Source organism: Branchiostoma lanceolatum, chromosome 17 (genome assembly GCF_035083965.1).
Source record: "Branchiostoma lanceolatum isolate klBraLanc5 chromosome 17, klBraLanc5.hap2, whole genome shotgun sequence".
Taxonomy (NCBI): Eukaryota; Metazoa; Chordata; class Leptocardii; order Amphioxiformes; family Branchiostomatidae; genus Branchiostoma; species Branchiostoma lanceolatum.
In genome coordinates, this window is record NC_089738.1 from 403447 (window position 1) to 424334 (window position 20888).

General features: G+C 39.7%; 1 protein-coding gene across 2 annotated transcripts; it reads right to left on the reverse strand.

The window, feature by feature from the left end:
* Positions 1-1190: 1190 nt before the first annotated feature.
* Positions 1191-16225, reverse strand: LOC136422842 (serine/threonine-protein kinase 25-like). 2 transcript variants are annotated; one of them, XM_066410746.1, is made up of 11 exons: positions 15782-16190; positions 13158-13388; positions 12081-12137; positions 11303-11411; positions 10390-10547; positions 9219-9404; positions 8670-8815; positions 6205-6334; positions 5008-5079; positions 4576-4712; positions 1191-2716 (listed from the first exon to the last, which is right to left on the reverse strand). In XM_066410746.1, exons 1-11 carry the CDS (start codon positions 15806-15808, stop codon positions 2674-2676), a joined length of 1296 nt encoding a protein of 431 aa, XP_066266843.1. In that variant the 5' UTR covers positions 15809-16190; the 3' UTR covers positions 1191-2673. The 2 variants fall into 2 exon arrangements, with proteins under 2 accessions (XP_066266843.1, XP_066266844.1); XM_066410747.1 differs by lacking the exons at positions 1191-2716; positions 4576-4712; positions 5008-5079; positions 6205-6334 and adding an exon at positions 7444-8081 and having other exon boundaries at positions 15782-16225.
* Between the last annotated feature and the right edge of the window lie 4663 nt (positions 16226-20888).

Here is a 20888-nt window from a genome sequence, read left to right on the forward strand (position 1 = left end):
GTTATCGTCCATAACTTTGAAAACTGAATGTTTCAAGAAGCTCCACCTGTCTTTTCTGTTAGTACGTTCCAAAGCGCCAACCTGAGGTCTTGTGCTTCACACCATGCCGCTGGTGGGGTTAATGATAAAGAATAATGTGATACGAATAAGTAAATGAAATTATGCTTCGGGAATGATTTACCAACAACAGTTGATGGTGAATTAAAATACTGCATAGGAATCAATTACATACATGTATATATGATACCCTGAAACGTCTAGTTTAATACTGGCCACAGCAAGTAAAGTTTATGGATGACATCCTCTGCAGACTCCAAATTTAGTGCGCGCGGGCAGAAAAAAAACAAGATACCTACATTTTCAAACTTGAATACCATAAAGTGCTAGTATGTAAAGAATTGAAGCGGTAAAAAATGTTTTGGAACATGCAAAGAAAAGAGGGCTAGCGGGTTGTCCAATTTCCGAGGAAGAGAAAGATTTTCAAGGATACTGCAATGAAGCTATGATATGGTAGCCTGTGTGTGCTTAGTGGTTAGTAAATGGTAAACAAAACTATAAATGTGCATACAATTTATTACTCGTAAAGAAACCCAATGTGTTTATGACACCAAAATACATATTACTAATCAATGTGATAATAGTATCATTCAAATACACAACTTAATGATGTTATTGAACATCAAAATGATATTTCCAGCTCTTGATTCCAGTCGCCAGGCAATGTAATTGAATGGTGATTATTACTTCGATGACATAACATTGAACACGGCAGCCGGTTTAGCACCAGACATCAAGGCTTGCAAAAAAGGAGTTGAGAAGCAAACAGTGCTAATTCATCGTGATCACATAAATTTGCAAGACATTACAATATTTGCCTTTCTTGCTTCCCTAAAGTATGTTTTTAGCAAGCTGTGTTGTCAGGCTCCGAATCGGCTGCCGTGTTCAATCTGATGTCATCAAAATAATAATCAACATTGAATTCCATTACCTAGTGGCATAAATAAAGAGCTGGGAGTATAATGATCTTGGATAGTTTGGTGTTGAATAACACCAAAATATGTAGTATAGATGTATAAGTTTATCATTGAATATAATCAGCAAAAATGTTGTACTTTGGTGTCATCGGTGAGAAACACCACCAGTGATGGTGCAGTATATGTGCAGTAGACAATACTGATGAAGATGCTTACTTGCTGTTTCTTTGGTGATTTATTGCATCAATGTAATACATCACATCAAAGATGACACAAATTATTTTGCCCATAATTCTGGCTTTGTATTTTACCATCTATTCCATCTAAAAGACCTTGTTTAAGAACAGAACATCTAATGAAGTGGAAGCAAATAAAAACCATCTCTACTCTAGAGAAGTCCACTGCAGTTCTGAAGAATCATTTCTGCGATACGTATATCATACGTATGTGTTATTCCCAAAATCCTATTTTCAGCATGAAATCTCTGATCACCTATGGAACATTATCATCATTGTCAGTATTTACCACAAAATTATTAGGCCTTACAAATATTTCTATAGCTCCCCTCCACCTACTCCTGTATTACTGCATCTTTGCAAAGTGAGGTCCATGGCAAATATACAAGCCAAAACAAATTAATACTGCTCAATACTTGAGTCTCCACTTACAATAATGTACAAATGATGTGGTCTGAAATATCAGTTTTGGAAGAAACAAGTAACCATGTAATATTGTAATGTGGCACAAGTCTGAACTGTTTAATGTTACCAACAGTTCCTCTGGGCACACAGGCCATTTGGGGTCACCTGGACAGTTGCATAGGTAACTATGTGGGTTATACAACAGGTAGAGAAACGAAAAAGTAAAAATGATAACTTTCTGAGTATACTATGCTATCACTGACATAAAAACAGCAGAGGAAAAAAATGTCAAGAAATGTACAGCCTTCTCTCTGCCTAGTTGAAAGATTAACATTCCACCTACAAACACCAATGTTTCCTCAATTAAATACACACAGGTTACTCTTCCCTTATCCAAATTTTCTTTCCTACTCTTTTAGTAATATTTGTGGTCATTTACAGATGAGTGAGTGATAAAACGGGGGCCTATGTCATGCTGGAATTGCTGTGGAACATTGTAATATCTTCTTCTTGGATATCTTAACACTGTAAAACCTAACTTGGAATCAAAAAAAAATCTTTTGCATTTAAAAACCTGTCTGAATAACTGATGACATGCGTCCAACAAAATCATAGAACCATGAATTTGGATGGGACAGTTTTGGATACTTGTGATAATCTTTCAACAAATTAAGACAGGCCCACGACTTTGTCTACTTCAATTAGACACAGTGGTGACCTGACTATATCAAACTTCTACAAAAGCATGACATATAGGTTAACCAAAAACACTATTGACAGTGGGTTTGCCTGTAGTAGAAACAACAAAGATGTAACAGTATTTTCTAGCCAACTCCTCAAAAATTGATGTTGGAAGTGCCATATTACTCTGACAGATAAATTTGTCACTTGCATACATATATAGATAGATAGATAGATTTATGTATATATATATTACATAAGGGGTGTTAGAAGACTGCTTCTTAGTAATTCTTCTTGGCAGGGATGTCTGGATGGAGGTGGTGTCCTTGCTGTTTGGTGAGGGTGAAAGGTTGGGTGACGGCAAGCTTGTGTCAGTCCTAATGACGAGAAGATGCAGAGGTGCTGTGTGATACACTGTACCTGTGGGGACAGAGTCAGCAAGGTACAATTAGAGCAAAGTTGAGAACTACAAAGGTAACATTTGCAAGCAAATACATAATGTTTACCTTCACATTGTCTAGCCTAACAAACTACTGCTTTATTCTTAGTCATTCATTTATATGGTGACCAGCCCCTCCGACTCTGTCCTGCCACTTGCTACATTACATTGTACATAGTCAAACACTACAGGGTGTCTGCTACACCTCCAGTAACCATGGTCACAGCTGTCTGGACAAGGTCATTGACCTTATTTGCTTGGAAAGAAGAAACCGAGCAAAAACAATTATGTTTCCCTACTGTTAAACATAAACATAAAAATGAAAATCTCATTCTAATCTAAGGTGACACCATCAACGGGTGTTGAGACATATACGTACTTAAAGCATAAAGTAGACAGTAGGGGTGGATACCGGTTCGGCCGGAACGGTTTGGACCGGAAAAACATGCAAGAACTGGGTCCAAAAAACTGAAAGTCGTTAACCGGTTCTTTGGACCCGGAAGTTGGAACAAAGTAGAAATATTAGAATAGTTAGACATCTCCTCGGTACTCCACAGAAGGGGAATAATGACATCGAATCAAACTACAGCGCTCATGTGCGACTGGATTAGTCGCATATGCGACCAGTTTTTTGAGAATGCGACAGATTTAAAATCACGGTCGCACGGTGCGACAATCAAAAATTAAGACCTGCGCCAGGATAATGGCTGCAGAACTAAGCGGTGAGCCGAAAATATTTAGGTATTCCAACGCTACTGCGAATATTGTCGGTAATTTTTGTATCATGTTTCCACGCCCGCAGTACAAAAACTATCTGTTCCTAGTGGCAAAGCTTCCCATAGAAATAAAGGATATAAGTTTCTCTCTTTTGCAATGTATTTGTTTGATTTGTAAAATGTTTCAAAAACCAGAAATTTGCCGATGAAGACAGTGAGCGCTAGCCATGTGCTTGCGTTTCCGGACGGCCATGATGTTTGTACTGCAGCAGAATGAAAGGCCTTGTTCCAAGTAAAAAATACCATTGTGTATTTTTCAACTTGTTGAACTTGAGGCACCGTGGCCCCCGGATAGGGGCCAGCCGGGGATCCTATGCCCAATTTTTCTTAAAATCCCTCATACTAGTATCATTTAGTATGAAGGAAGCTATTGAATGAATTGAACTGCCAATTTTTCTGCACCATCAATGTAGGCTTTTATCTTTTATGATCTATTCAAATACTTAATTGCCAGTTGTTAACATTGATAAATAGGAGTATTACTTGGTATGGCCAAGACTTTTGCTTGTTCTTCCAACTTTTTCTAGTGGTGCTCCTAGGTTTTTGCACAGTGCTCCTAGGTCTAAAAGTTAGTCTGGAGCCCTGATGTATCAAGATCTGTTTTGTTCATTAGTTCTATTGAATTTATTTCGGACTCTGGAGATTTTATCTAAGGCAACTTCGTTATTATGTTTTGATGAAATAAAAAGTGTTCTAAGTCACTCTGCTTGTTAGTCACTGACAAAAAGAGCATTGAAATTTGAAAATAAGTGCAATATTCACATACGTACTGGCTTGATATTACGTAAGTATGCTAATATATCAACTAGACAGGATCAGGGGGTGGTTCAGGTCCGGACCTGAACCGAAACCTCTGGACCTGAACCTGGACTCGAACCTGATCAAGTCGATCCGGTATCCACCCCTAGTAGACAGCTGAGTACAGATGAAAAGCCACATAAATCTAATATCTTGTTTGGTTCTCAGCATCCCTGCTTTCAGGATATGATTCAACCCCCAAACGATTATATTTTTAGCACCAACAGTTGAAGAAAACCATTGTGTTCATAGAGACCACCACTTACCGTCTTACTCTCTGTACAACGTTGTCTACCAGGATGTCCGTGATGCCCGGGCATGATTCCTCTGCCAAAGCAAATGCCTCCCTGAGGTCATCAATTGCCAATATTCCCTCGCCGTTCTGACGATGTTTATCTTTTATCTGTCGAGGCAGAGGAAATGTCATCAGCAAGAATATCTCACCAAGTCTACCAACTTTGCATTATGCAATATACAGGCAAAATCCCTGGAAAACTATGCTGCTTTACCCTGAATTACAACTGTCAACTCATCATCAACATATCTATACAGTACATGCGTTACACTGATAAAACCTGCCAGATTCAGGAACAACACACATCAACACACGCTATTCTATTGGGGAGAAACTGGGCGAGAAGTAACTACTTGACTGACTTGGTCTGATAAAACGGTTGCAAACCTACATGTACACCTACCTGAGTTAATAAAGGCACTATCAAGTCGTGAAGACTTCTAGACTTGGGCACTCGGGTGGCAGGAGACGTCGTCTGAAGGAACACACAAAACAACTGCTGTCAACAAAGTCAACAAATACTGCACCATCTTTGGAGATCCTTCATAAGCTTAAGATTCTTTGCATGAGATACTTAAAGTTCAAATAAATATTCTGTAAATTGCTCATGTACCTGTCATTATTGAAAACCATGGGTTACTTAGTGGCATTGCTCTGCACCTGTAACCTGATGTAACGTTATGGCAGGGCTCAAACTACTGGGTGCATGTGCACCTGTGTGCGCCCAAAATTGGAGCTGTGCATCTAATGTTTGACTGTGGGTTCACTAAGGTGCACCTAAATATTTGTGTAGCCCATGTAGGTAGAGGAGGTATGTTACAGTAGTATGCAGCATATTGCTGACATTTCTCATTAACAGGAAAACCATACATTATTCCAGTACTAGTACTTTAGAAAGTTAGTACATGTACTAGATTCAAGCTCTGAAGACAGGTTTGTAATTAGGTTTTGCTGTGCACTCAATGTTTTTCCTGCGCATCTAAATCTTAAAGACTGTCAATGGTCATTAAATTTTCCATCTGATCATGATATTTCAAATATATTCTATACCCAAAACAGTTACTCAAGCAACTGGATATGATTTTGGAAAGGCCAAAAGTTTCAAGTAGCATCCATTACTTCTCGTCAGTGACTCTGAGCAGGATTGTCGAACAGCCGGTTTTAACCACAAACTATGAATTGATATGCAAATGAGGAGAAGACAATTTTAGATAGTCCAATGGGATAACAAATTAGACAAAGTCAAGACAAGGTTGAAGTAAAATAGACAATAGCTCCTCTAGATCTATTTTACAAGTTGTTAATAGATGAGGGCTTTGAACAGTTGAAGTAAGAATGTGTACTAGTAAACATTGTGCTTTTTTGTTCAGTTTATCAATATAAATGTGCCTGTAGAATGTAGAATGTATATCTGTATAAATCACAATGACCTCAAAAATACTAGTGCCTGATGGTTAATCATTTGACAAAATGTATTTCTTGGATCACTGCAGCCCAAATCTACAAACTAAAGAGAAACACATTTTTCCCCAGGCCTAAGCAGCCGTAACAACCAGCAAACCTGACAACTGATGACATGTACATGCAGACTGGTGTGTACCTCTGTCCTGACAGCCTCAGAGTTGGTTTCTCCGTTCTGTTGGGTGTTTTTCACTGATCCTGGCCTGCTCTTCACCGTGCCAAAGTCCCAGTTGGGGTCATTGTTCTCGTTATCTTCATCGTCATCTCCTCTGTAGTACACAAGAAGGTGAAAACTCTTAAAGTACTTCAGATTCTACAATCACTTCACAAACCTGCATCTGGCAAGTCAGCAAACCAGGTGTAATCTCCAAGCAGATGTAGTGATCTGACTCAGCGATTTACACATGTGCATCCAACATCTACATGTACATGTAGTAGTAGTGTCTCAGTGGGAGGGAGGCCCCAAGGAAGAGTGCACCACAAGAGAGATGAAGGAAGATATGATCTGTACTTTCACTTGCAGAATAGGAAAAACAGCAGTACAGACGAAGCCACTTAATTGCACCTCGGATAAACGCACCTTCCATTTAATTGCACCGAATCCCAATATCCAAAACCGGTTCCCATTCACTGCATTGTTAGTGACTCCGCATATCTGCACCGCGCATGGTCACCAATGCCGGATAACTGCACCAATTTTTTTCAAAAATCCTCGACAAGTTAACTGAAAAGGTGCGCTAAAATCGGCAAACGCGGTACAAATGAGCCGATACCTGCCGGTGTAAAAGCGCAATACCGCCAATATGCTTAAAACTGTTTTGAGTAACAAAAGAAGGCGGTCTCCATTGACAGTTACGTTGATAGGAATCGTATGGGAGGTCCCGGGCGGGTCACCTGTCACTAACCAAGTTTTAGTTTCAATTCGTACTTTCATGGTGGTACACGATTTACGTAAATCGACAACTGCACTCTATGTAATGTAACACAGAAACTGTTATCCCATGAGTGGCATGACGATGTTTCAGAATGCCTCCCCTGTATAATATTACGTGTGTTGTAATGCGGTAGATCGCATGGAAAAAATGCAAAAAATGCAAAATCAAAACAGGTTCGTAGTCATTTCTTGATTTTCAGCAAAGGATCAATAAATAAAGTTAATAACTGAATGATTTCGTCTGTTTTCTTTGTGCTAGTGTTTCTGACTAACAATACACCCCCTGGCCTATGGTGGTGCGACCCAGATGGGCATTTCGCATAATTGCACCAGCCGGATAATTGCACCAAAAACGCTGACAAATGGGTGGTGCAGTTAAGCGGATTCTACTGTATTAACTATTGTTGGATGTTTAACTACCTAATAGAAGTATCTAATACATGTAGTATAATCTACTACTGGCCCGAATACATATTTTGTAAGAAATTCAGTTGTCTTTAACAACAATGCATGTGATTTCTTTCAACTACTTTCCTTTGTTTCAAAATTCCCCATGTTACTCCTTGTGTGCTTCACATCTTGCATCTTCTCAACAGTTAACTTACATCAATACATTGCATGCAAAATGCTGTTTACTTAGTAATACCTAATACAAACTCAATTTCATGGTCTTTAATGGAATGTTCAGGTTAATTTTGGATGCTTAAATAATGCATGAATTATGTTAATGTGGACGCACAGACAAGCTGAAAACAATGCGCCACTCCCTTGAGGGAGAAGCATATTCACTCATCCTCCAGTAATATCTTTACAACTTCTGCCAGGCAAGACAAGAGGTTTGGTTCTGCAGGCAGCACACAAGACAAACCAGACAGCTGATACTACACTTTTCTGGCAGAGATAGAGAAGAATCGGGCGCACAGCGGTCAGGAAGGGTGGGGGAGGTCTGGTAAACCTCCTGCAGGGGAGACTTTGTGGCCGAGACATTTTCTGTGGACTTGAAAATATTCCAGAGACTTTTTGCGAGGGGGTTGAGACATCCCGGGCTGGAAGGGAGGGTGTTAGCCACAGACATGTATGCACTGTGGGAGAGACGGCAGGAACAGATGGAGATCAGTAACAAGGGTCAGGGGTGCCTATAGGTACACATTCACGCAAATTTGAAGGAATTTGCACGAATTTTATGACATGCATGCTCAAATCATACGAAAACGTACAAATCTGATGAAAAACACAGGAATCACCATGCAAAGGCACACAGTGACTTATCTCATTACGGAAAACATAATCTATTTATGCAAACTGGCATTGGGAGAAGGTATGTTTCTTCACGTCACACCTTCTTCTTCCCTCCTTGCAGCTCAATGCTGCCATCTTGAATATCCTGCTTTTTAACATGACCCAGGCAGCAGCTGGCTGGTTTGCACAAAATGACTGCGTTTTCCATGAGATTTGTTTGTTTTTGCATAGTGCTTCATACTTTTTCATAAAGTTTGTGCAAATGTTCAGGCACCCCTGAGGATTACAACTACAAAACAGATGAAGAAAGAAGAAAGGATGAAAGAAACAAGGGAATGCAGCAAAGCCAAGAAAAGTAAGAGCTGAAGAGAAAAGTTGACTGGGGATGTGCTGTTTAAGCAGAGTAGACATGTGGAAATTAAAGGACGTACATTGACTCGTCATCACTGTTAGAATCACTGTCCCCGTGGCCTTCTGCCTTCCATCTCTTGAACTTCTCTATCAACTCCACCAGGAAGGACGTCTTTTTTGCTGTGCGGATGAACTTGTGCTTTAGCAGTTCTTTTGCTGTAGGTCTCTGTTTTGGAAAAGTACAAATAATACTGTATAAACATTGAGCCCTTTAAATGAGGGCGATGCAGTATATACAGTGTAAAGGCCAAGATGACCACAATACTGAAAAGGAAGAGCCCAACAAATTGCTACATTGTAAACATCATACTTTTTAACTTTAATGTCAGTTTGAAAATAAGGTTAATTGTGCTCTGTAAAAGGAATGGCTGTTTGATTTGTCTCCCCACGTACAGTACTGTTTTGTCAACCTCTCAGGATATCAATGACAATAGAACAAGTCATCTTGATAACAACATACCATAATCATCTACCTGTGCAAAATTGTTGAACTTAAGAACCTTGCAGCATGCCTTACCACAACATTAGAAATGCCTCATTCCCTGAGGCAATGCCAAAAACAAACTTACAAACTTGGGGTCTTTGTTCAGGCAGGACTCCACAAAGTCCTTGAATGATTTGCTGTAGCTCCCCTCTAGCTGGGGAGGGTTGTTCTTGGGGATGAGGAACAGGACCCTCATGGGGTGCAGGTCAGAGTTGGGAGGTTCTCCCTTGGCCAGTTCTATTGCTGTGATGCCCAGACTCCAGATGTCCGCCTGGAAAGGCAAGTGCAACGTTTTCAAACACATCAATGGCTAGGGTGTGAAATATTCATCTTCTTACCTATAATGCAAGTTATTAAAGTTTTGTCTGCCATAAGTAAAATTTTTTTGCAAATACCCAGGTCAAAGGGGGCCTAAGGGAACCTATATCACCATGGTTAAGAATCAGACTAAACCTTCTTGCAGTAAAACACTGACTAAACACTGTGGAAACAAGCTTTTTTCAAACTAAAATACATGAATTTAAGGCCACAGCAAGCAATTTTTATGGATGACATCAGCGCGCTCATTAGTTTTCACCTGATTTCGAAATAAAAACCAGAAATTTAATTGCCCTCCGACAGTGGTCAACATGCCAAAAATTGGCAAATGTCGTAAACGTTGACAGACTAAGGTGTTTCTTTGCATATGAATACCTCGTGTAGTTCCTGCCCATGATGGTATAATAACAAGCTGTTTTCTGCATTTGTTTTAGTTAATTGAGCTGTTATACTTATAGTTAATTGAGCTGTATACACAAGGTGTTCCATCGTGTAGTTGCTTCAGATGATGGTACAACAAGCTCTTTTCTGCATTTGTTAGTCTATTGAGATGTATACACATCTACAAGGACATGTTTACTGTTGAATCAAGGAGGTTTTATATTATATATGAATGAATACAGGACTAAAAGACCTGTTGGTCATGATATCATATTTCGTCGCCTCAATTTTGTTAAACAAGAATTATGATCTTAAAATTTGAAAATACTTTATAGGAATCTTTTTTTTTGGCCCAGCTTTTTTTTTTTCGTGCAGGATGTCATCCATAAAATTTACTTGCTGTGGCCTAATCAAAAATACATAAATCCCTTCTCATACATTGATAAACACTCAAGCTGATGATGACTGCCTGGAGTCCCACATGTACAGATGTATCGTTATGTTACATCCTGTGACAGTGCTGTACAGCATTGATATTGATGTCCTTATTGTCCTACCTTTGAGTCGTACGCCGACTGTTTGATGACCTCTGGTGCCATCCAGAACGGAGTGCCCACAAACGTGTTCCTCTTGATCTGTGTGTCGGTCAGCTGTCCTGCCACGCCAAAATCTGCCAGCTTCACGTCTCCGTTCTCCGACAGTAACACGTTGGCAGCTGGAACACAGAATTTTTACTCATTTTTTTTGTTTTGGCGCTTGGAGATTAACCGAGGCGACAAGGCAACAATGGATCTTGCCCAAACCATGCCCAAATTTGGTCAACAAGGCAACTTGCCCAAACCTTGCCCAAATTTGGCATTTTTACGGTCCGTGCGATTTGGCCGTATGTTCACCTTGGAGGTAACGTGCGACCGCCTTGCGGGAGGTCTTTGGCGCTCCAAACCTGACAAGCGAAAATGCAGGTGTCGTGGCCCCGGCTTTCCGCTTGCAGGACGTCAGGGGTCATATTCAAATTGAATTCTCCCGCGCTTCGGAACGCACAGCATACACCTGAGTTCTTCTGTCAGACTTGTTTACCGGTAATTGCCCTGTATTTTTGCTTTTGTGTGCTGATTAATCTTCCGAGCGTGTTCCCCAGACATGGCTGAACGTAACAGCTCAAACTGGAGCAGCGAGGAAACTCACTGTTTGATCGGGCAGTGGAACAATTATAGGATAAAAAGTAAGATGGAAACTTTCTGAAAAAAGGAAGCATACACCAAGATTACTAAGGGTTTGAATGATGAGGTCTACAAGTGGACTGTAAAACAAAGATTCGAGATGCGTCAATACGGGTCATGACTTTTTTTACAACATGGGGCGGAGCAGTGTGAGTCGAGTCTATGACACCCTGAATTCTCCTACTAGCTCAGAATTCCCGGCCGTACCCACACCGGTCTCCAGAAGTAGTCCTGATGCTACCCTGCCCACCTTTGATATCTCTGTGGAGTTTCCCCTCCGAGTGGAGGTAGTCCAGGCCCTTCAGGATCTCCCGTAGAATAGTTGCGATGAAGTGTTCTTCAAACGTGCCGGCCTTCATCTGGGAACACATCGGGCACATGAGAATTGTTTATCACATGAACATTAGGCAATCACAGATGGCAGACTTCAGCCCCTCACCCAAACTGCTTTGTTGCCCCTCCAGTCCAAAAGACATAATCAGAAATTGCTGAGTCCATCCTTAATCCATAATGCTTGAAGGTTTTTTTCAGTCCTACAGACAGCGGGTATCTCACTGGACTGTGCCAAATAGCACTAGGAAACTGAACCAATCATCCCTTACTGTCTCACTGATGTGCGACACATTTATGAATGAAGTCCAGATAAGCTGGATATATTGGAAATCATTGTAACGCCACTGAGTCAGAAAAAACTGTTCAATGATTAGAAATGCATCAAAAAGTGATTTGCAGTGATGAAAGGACTTTTGATTATGATACTTGGCACAACATTGGTAGGCACATGTAAATTGTGCTGCTTTGTGCCATTCTGCGAATCTTTCAAAGGTTAAAAAATTCAGGCGACAAATTGCATCAATTGGCACCAATCTGTGCAGGTTGGTGCAGTCCAGTGAGAGGCCAGCTAACTATAGCTAAACACTGTGAAACAGTCAAAGACATAAAAATTTCATTCACAAATGCACAAAATCAGCAGGAACACATAAGTCTAGTTTTCATACAATATAAGGAAATAATTTGTCATCACTTACCAAGTCTAACGCTGAACCTCCACCCAGATACTCCATTATAATCCATAGTTTGGTGCCCTAGGTAAATAAAGATCACAACATCAGACAAGAACATATTACAGTCTTTTTGACTGTCTTGAAAATACAAGTTTGATGCACAATTGGACTCGAAGGCCCAATTAACACCCAGCTGTTTGCGACAGCGGCTATATTTCCCACTGTCGGGAGGTCTTCAGACACAACGCCCGGAAATCTGGCAGGACACTTGCAGCGCTTAGATTGCAGTAGTGACCTAACCTGACCTATTGTGACCTTTGACATGACGCGCGGAATCAAAATGTTTCAGGTGTTTTTCTTTATGTATATCATTCGTGTCTTATCCAACATGAGACAACGAGCAAGGCTAGTGCAGAGGAGACGGCTGAGATACCAGGAGATGTTGTTGAGACGTCGCCCAGCTAGATCCACCCTGCTTACCTCCCCGCTGCCATTGCTTTGGCACGGGGTGGCCACGGGCGATCTGGCGTTATGTAACTTGTAAGGGTACCGGCGACCTTTTGGCAGAAATTTGTCCAGGGCAGACTGTGTGATGCAAGTGGTTCAGAATGACGAGAGGCTCATTTCAATTAGCCCGTCCATATGCTAATCACCGAAACCCTGACCTTGCGCTGTCGCGAGCCCGACGTGTTCTCTTTATATGGACTTTGAAGTTGTCATGGACTCCTGCTGAGTTGTCGGGCGACCACTTAAGAGTTGTCGGGAGAAAATTTGAAGACAGTGAGACTACGCCAGCGGGAATTCTCTTTATTTGGGGTTCCCGCTGTCGCCAGTACCGCTGTCGCGAAAGGCTCAATGTATAGTGGGCCTAATCTTTTAAGACAAGTACCTTAATTTAATGTCAGATAATAATTCATGCAAATCTATTTGATGTCATTACTAGTTATTGTGCTACAGTCAGTATTACAAAAATGGCTTTCTTGAGCTAACCTTTCTTTTTAGGTCAATAGAAATTTGGCAGAAAGGTGAAGAATACAATTTTCCAGAGTGTGAGTCACTGTGACTGGGAACTATCATGAATGATAAATAAGATTAAGTCACCTTGAGAAAAGATCCAAAGTACTTGGTAACATAAGGACTGTCACATTGACTAAGAACTGTGATCTCCTGCTGAATGTCCTCGATCTCATCTTCAGCCTCCTCCAGGTCGATGATCTTGATAGCCACCACCTCCTTGGTCCTGTTGTCGATGCCCTTAAACACCTCTCCGAACGAACCCTTCCCAATCCGCTCCAGCTTGGTGAAGAGAACCTCAGGGTCTGCCTGGGTGTTCTGTGGAAAACATCAAGTAAGACATTTTTATGTTATCATGATGTTGCAGATGCAGCAATATTGCTCTTCTGTCTTGTAGCAGAGGTTGGAGTTCTATACACGCAAAGTAAGGCGGCCAGGGATGGTACAATACAGACTTCACCCCACTACCCATACTGCTGTATAAACCTTCCTGTCCCACAGACAAAAATACACTGGTCAGTGGGTATCTCTCACATATGCAAGCATGCACATTTGAAAAAATACGAGGGTGAAATTGTATGTGTGTGTGAGCTCCCTAGCCCAAATCCTTGCACCTTTGTGCACCTAATTTTTTTTGACTGTAGGCACACTAGCTATACTATAGTGCACCTTTATATTTTTGTACTTGTTAGCTATTGAGTAAAGGTACTATTGACAATTGTACACTTACATGATGTAGTATACAGAGTTAGTGCTGCGCACCTAAACCCTGGACCTCAACTGGCCAAAAATATTTAGGTCTAACTATGTATAAGTAAAAAAAAAAACTAAACGTCGGGATCCAAGTTTGGGCTTACAAAAAAAATCTCTCGTGTATATTCTCCATTTTGTTCTAAACAATCTAAAATCTTCCATAGATTGTGAAATTTGTGTTATAATATATAAAGACAAAAACATCGCTGTTTTGTGTATATTACTAGTACTGAGCTTTTAAGACTTGAATCCTGACCTGAACCTGAATATGATATGAGTCTAGGTACACAGCACTATATAATAAGTATGCTAGCCCTTATTGTACTGTATTAGTAATTATTCTATACTATTGTATTAGTAATTATGATGTTAAGTCTTATTCTATACTTCCACTTTGTGTTATATTAACAAATTCTTGCCATACCTTGTACCATGTACAATTGTCGTGCAATAAAGTTCTTCTATAAAATATTCGTGAAATTTAATTTGTTGTACCTTGATGTATTACTTGTTTAAGATTTTGAAGTTGGTGTAAGAATTTTAGAGTAAGACTTAAGTTTTTAAGAGGCAGAAGGGTTTGTAAATTGGTTTTACTGAACTTAATTCTATATTGCGCATACAAAATTCTTTCTGGGCACCTAAATTTTTAGGTTGGGTGCACCAGTGCACCGATTCCCAACAATGAATTTGGAGCCCTGATATGGAAACCGTGTGTGCTACAACTAACATGTAGAACAAAAGCCTTTGTCATATCATGAATTGCAGACCAGTTCGTAACATCTGTATCTAACATTATCACAGCCTGGAGGAACAACATAAACAAAATACAAAATTACACACATATCCACTGCTACATGTGTTCATATTTTACAACATATGAAAGAAATATACATCATGACAAAATATCTTGATATAATTTCTGATAATGAAAGGTATTGTTTAAATTATAACATCCTGATACCAATAGCTTTAACTGCAAATATTTGAGACTCCATCAGACTATTAGGAAATCTTTTTTCCACAATCAAAGTATGGCTTCTGTTCCTATTTACTTCTTGTGCATTTGCCATGATAAATCATAATTTATAATGATGCAAGTAAATTGAGCAGAGGCAACATGTGAGGCTGATACTGAGATCATAGTACTAGTACCTGGAGCAAAATATAGGACTGTACGACAGCAACTTGCAGGTGTCATGGTGGCCCTGTGGTTAGGGTTATTTTGACTCAGGACCCAAAGATACTGAGTTTGATTCCCTAAAACACTAACATTTCCCTAAAGAATGGCACTTTAGTTTAAACCAGTTTCCTCACTTAGCTCAGGTGAATACTATAGAATAGCTAGCATCAGTTAGGAACATCCCTCCGATAGGACGTTAAATGGAGGTCCAGCGTTTGACTTTGAGGAGAGTCATACTTCAAGAACCCACCACGCTTATGGAAAGGAGAGAGTGGATCAAATGAATCTGTCCGGATCGATATGCAGCTTGTTCTGTTCAGTACAAACCTGGTGTGTTACAGCATGAAGGGAAGCAGTATACTTGTACTGTACTACACAGACACATCCTAACAAGTATGACATATACACTCAGATACACAAGGTTGACAAATTAACCGTTACTGTCTTGACTAAATCCTTGCAAATTATTATTTGGTGACCTAGATAATTTTGATATTCATAGATCATGATTTTTTTTCAATTCTTACCAGAATACACATCGGAAGACAAAATAAACAGCTGCAGCGATCACAACAATTGTACGTTTTTCTGAAATGGTATTTTGCTAAAGTTGTTTCGATGGTTACTGGAGTAACTTAGTAAGTGGCTTGGTCTTAGTAATAGTAGTCAAAAACTGTGTTTGCAGATTCCGAATGTATTTTTATGTACAAAATACACACAACAACCAAGATATGCCAACCTGGTTCCTGACCAGTAGAATCTACAACCACAGACTCACCTGGTTCGGCAGATGTTCCATCATCATCTTGAAGTTCAATCTTTCTTTTCCTTCGTTGCGACCAAATCAATCTTCACAAAAAACACTCCACAGTCGAAGTCGTCTGTCCACTCGTCAACTTCCGAGCGGCTTTCACCCAAAAGCTTCGCACTGAAGTAAAAACTGGCAACCTTGAACCACTGTATATATCTATGGACACTCTAGAAATAGTTTCTTGTGTTATCCATTCTTGTAGACAGCGTAGTGAAGACGAGCAGTGCTGTAAATACAGTTTTTCAGCAGTACCAAATCTTAGTTTCCACCATAGCAGCCATTTTGGCTTGGTACAGGGTGTGGCGCGCATTGAAATCCATCCGCCATCAGAAAGTAGTTCTACATTTATCACACTTAAATTCTGTGAAGTAGATGCAATGTAGGTTACAATTACGGCTTGAATGAATCACATGTAATCATTTTGTAATATCTAAGCACCGTATACAAACAACTACCAACTAAAAGGAATAGTTCCTCAACTGGACGCGGAGTGATAGTATTTGAGCAGTTTGACATCGAAGGCGTGGTGGGCGAAACCTTTTCTCACACGAGGGGTACAAATTCTTCTTAAAATTTTAGATTTCTTTTACATTAGACTATCTGATTATAAAAACATACACTTTATCAAATTCTATTATCATACATATTTCGAAAATATGTGAAGACTGTTGCTTTCAACGTGTGCTTCGATATTATCAGCTATTTTCGAAAGGAACACCTAGACACAAAGTGCATCTGCCTATGACGTCATTCGTATAAACGTCGAGGTATATAAACTCAGTAGAGCAACAACGACACGCACATTATCATAGAAAAGTTCAGCAAGCAGTCCGAAGAACCTCCATGAAAAAATGGAGGTATTGTTTTGCTTGTGTTCCCGGATACAGTACATGTATTTGTGGTCAGCATAAGTATGAATATAATAATATCAGGTGTATAAGTATGAATATATAATGAGAATAGATGGATTGTGATGATATTTGGCATGTAACGTTAGGTTGACGGTATTGAAAGGTCAAGGTTCAATGGCTCATGTGTACTTGATTTGAACAACAGGAATTATAAGTCGGATGTGTCAATGAAATGAATTATGTAGATCATGTAAGGACTAAGGAAACGGATGAGCATGCGCACCTTCGTGTTTTGACTCATTTTCTCTCGCTAAAAATCTCTGTGATAAAGGGGAAATGGGAAAAAAAAAACTCTTGAGGATAACGTTACCGCCACAATCCTCGATGGCGCAAAAGTACCGAACTCACATAGAACGCACTCTCTGGGTTGAATCTGGCGACAAAGCCGCATAATTTTGCCGCTATCGCTATCGCACACTAATACCAAGGACTGAAGGAGGTTTTAATCAGACAGTGCTTTTGATAAAACATCCTTGCTAGTTTGCATTCCTCTGTTTTGTCAACAATTGCTATCAAATAAACAGTTTTAGAAACAGGTGTTTAGTTTATATTTCAATTTGATTTTGAGAAAAAAATGATGCTTCCCCCCCCCCCCACCTAAAACTGGCATGAAATTAAATGGATGTTCCCTCTCCCCATATCCTCACTCTGACGTGAAATTTATTTCCCTCTCCCTCTAACCTGACCTTGAATGGTCCCTCTCATCCAGCCTCTATAGTCTATGTAAAATGGATGGCAAATCCCTTCCGAGACGCCCCAATTGAAATGGATAGTCCCTTTACTTTCCCAGGATCTCCAGCGCATGTAAAATGGATGCTTCGTCCCGTCTCAGATCCTTTATGCCATGTGTTTTGGGGGCACATCGATCTTTCGGATCGTATGTATGAGCTTTTCAAGTTTGCCCATTCTTGTATAAATGCACGTGACCTTTACAGCTACCTGTCGGGGTGAGTCGGCTGCAGTTCCGTATGACCCAATTTAAGAGTGGTCGTCAAAATGTTGAAAAAACGGTAACTTTTTTCCTCAACTTCAACGTATTTGTCGTGCCACTCTAGGGTATCCACATCGATGTCCTTAACTATAGAAATCCCAGCATTTTATTTTTTTAATGTATTTATTGGTTCAGCATGTACATGCCAGGGTTGCCCAACTAGCCAGAGGCTATCAAAGGGCGAACCCATGTGCGGCCATAGGACTGTAAGTTTTGGCAGCCTGCGGCACACACAACCCGGAAACTGTTCTGCTTCCTTGTGTGAAATTGATGTGCCCATGTGAAACTTAAGCTTCCCGTAAGCCGTAAGCAGCCAATTTTGATTTCCCGCAATTCGCAATAGGGAAAGCCATCTTTTGCACGTAATTTGTAGCGAGGCGACCATATTTTGCGTATAATTGTCTTCCCTGTTTTTAGCGTAAAAAGAGGGAAGACAGAGATGGACCCGAAAGAATTGAGCTCAGAGACAGAGATGGACCCGAAAGAATTGAGCTACATGTACATGTAGGTGGCAAGATATTTTTTCACACATTTGATACATACAACTGTTTGGCAAGCATTACACACAAGGTTTCACGGCTCTTTTAGTTAAATATATATAGTGAAGACTGACCCTTGAAGTAAAATAGATCTTCAGGATAGAGCTGCCCTAATCCACAGTCTTGTGGCTAGCAGACTTCAGCAGGGATGTACTACTGCAAGGAGACATAATCAACATGAGTTACAACATAATTCACCTATCATGCTCTGTACCATATCTGTACAGGCACACTAGATCTAGTTCATCTAGTGCTGTGAATTAACAATCATGAGGTATTATATCCTAATCAATCTTAATGTAATTGTACTGTCATCTTGCTGTGGCACATTGTGTGAGGGTATCAGGGGGAGGTACTATTTCGCAAAAGTGCAGTTTTTGCTAAAATACGCACCTACAAATACAAAGACGGTCTATCTGAATAAGAAAATGTAAATATTTGGTATTTTTCAAAATATTAACCCCCTTGTACATAACAGGAAGATCAGATAAGAATCAAGAGCTGGAGTATGGTTTCTGGTGGTTCAATGTTAGAGTACATCAGAAGGGCGTGTATTTGTTTTATCAAACATTTCTATTCATGCATTCATTAAATGATGCTATTCCTATTACAGATAAGGCCACAGCAAGTAAATTTTATGGATGACATCCTATACAGACTCATTAGTGCGCGCGGGCGAAAAAATAACAACACACGGATATCCACATTTTCAAACTTGAATACCATAAAGCATGTAAGAAGAATTGAAGAAATAAGACGTAACGTTACAACCAACACGTCTTTTATCCCGGTTGTATTCAATAAAACAGTAACTAACACTGATGTCAACATTAACTCATTATAAATTTAGATCCGGGTTTGTACAGCACATCATGAACGCAGAGACAAGGTTTTCCATACACTGGGCACTGGAGTCTCCTTAGTCATGTGGCAGACTGATTGTGACTAAATAATGCTGGCTCTGCTGACTTCGTCTCAACTGAAGTCCTGCCTAAATTTCTGTGCCTCAGAAATGACCCGTCTTTTTAAATTTATTCTGTCTTCAACGGACAACCAGCTAGACAATGGTCTATTCAAACCGCATAACATTAGTTACTTCATCTGACCCTGTAATCGGATTTGTTAGTACTTCACTTCATTCAAGAAAAACACATCGGATTACACTTTGTTGATAATAATGGCACAGCAATTACAGACTAATTCAAGTTTGGTACGAGGGCTGCACTGTGTCCTGTAAGTTGGTGACGAGGAGCAATGTTATTACAGCTTGCATACACAAAATAATTGTGCAACACATTTGTACCGATTTTCACAATTCCTACATGTTCAAATGCCCTTTTATGGCATCTAGAGCGTTTTTGCAATGGAAATGACAAACGTTTAAAACATGTTGCCCCGTTTTCGGCCCATATTGACCATTGCCAAATGGTAAAAAAGTATTGTTTTCTATTTCAAAATCAGGCGAAAATCAATGCACGCGCTGATGTCATCCATAAAATGTTCTTGCTGTGGCCTAATAGAAAATGTTGTATTTTAGTGTCTTACGCGCTTTAAGTATGTTTCTTAGCATGTACCTTTATACTACTTAACTACATAGTTATGGTAAAAACCTAATAACATACCCCCTTAAGTTTGTACCATAACTATGTACTAATAAGAAGTATAAAGGTACGTGGGTACGTGGGTAGAAATAATTAGATTTTGGGCCCCCTAACGGCTTGCGGTGGTACTGCAGCGGAACTTCCGGTTTGATATCTCGTGTTTTGGACATGGTCTGGTCATGACTTTTGATTGGTAGATAGCTCTCGGGAGGGAGAGTCTAGGTTTGGGGATCCTAGTTTGGAACTGCAGGAGCCGATTTCGTTCCAAACTTTGAATGGGAATCGAATAATTCAAGAAGGGGTTGACGGATTGTCATGATATTTGACATGTAGACAGCTTGAGTGATGATTGACAAGATCGTATACTAATTCTGCAAATCCGGAACGGTCACTAATTTGCAGAATCAACGAGGAAAGTTTATAAATCCGATGCATTCCATTATATGACTCATAAACATGTGACATGTAACTGAGAAAGAGAGGAATTTCAATAAAATTCAGTTATGCAAAGTAATACCTGATGTGTATGATTAATGGTAAAATACACTGTACTATAACTCCAAAATGGTAAATGATGGGGATTTCATTCTTGCAGCATTTGAAAATTAAGTAGATGTGGACATAATCAGACATAGACCATGAAAATGAGGGCCTCATCTACATAATTTATGAGGAAATACTACGAAAGGCTTCTTTTCTAAGACTGTCTTACTTTGAACATACTTGTGTTATTTGGGTAGGGAAGATGATCAACTGATATGATCCATGCAAATTAGGTCCTTATTTGCATGATTAATGAAAAAAAGAATTATAATTTGCTTCCCGATAAGGATAACATCAGTCGGCGAAGGTATGGGGTCGTTAAACCCTAGTTTATCAATACTTTTCTTAATTATAAAATTTTGTGAAAATGCAAAAAAAAAGGAAAAGATGTTTTGTGTGATGTGATCGATTAATGGAAATGTTTTTATTGTTTTTATCTTGTAGAATATGTTGTAACTCATGTTTTCATTTGATTTTTTTAAAACTTTC

What these genes read in the sequence shown, in the direction of transcription:
- LOC136422842 (XM_066410746.1), bottom strand. Translation starts at nt 15,808, where the DNA reads ATGATGATGGAACATCTGCCGAACCAG. An exon ending in TGGAACATCTGCCGAACCAG is followed by an intron (nt 13,389 to 15,781) that starts GTGAGTCTGTGG and finishes TGTTTTCCACAG; the next exon opens with AACACCCAGGCAGACCCTGA. An exon ending in AGTCGGCGTACGACTCAAAG is followed by an intron (nt 9,405 to 10,389) that starts GTAGGACAATAA and finishes TTGCCTTTCCAG; the next exon opens with GCGGACATCTGGAGTCTGGG.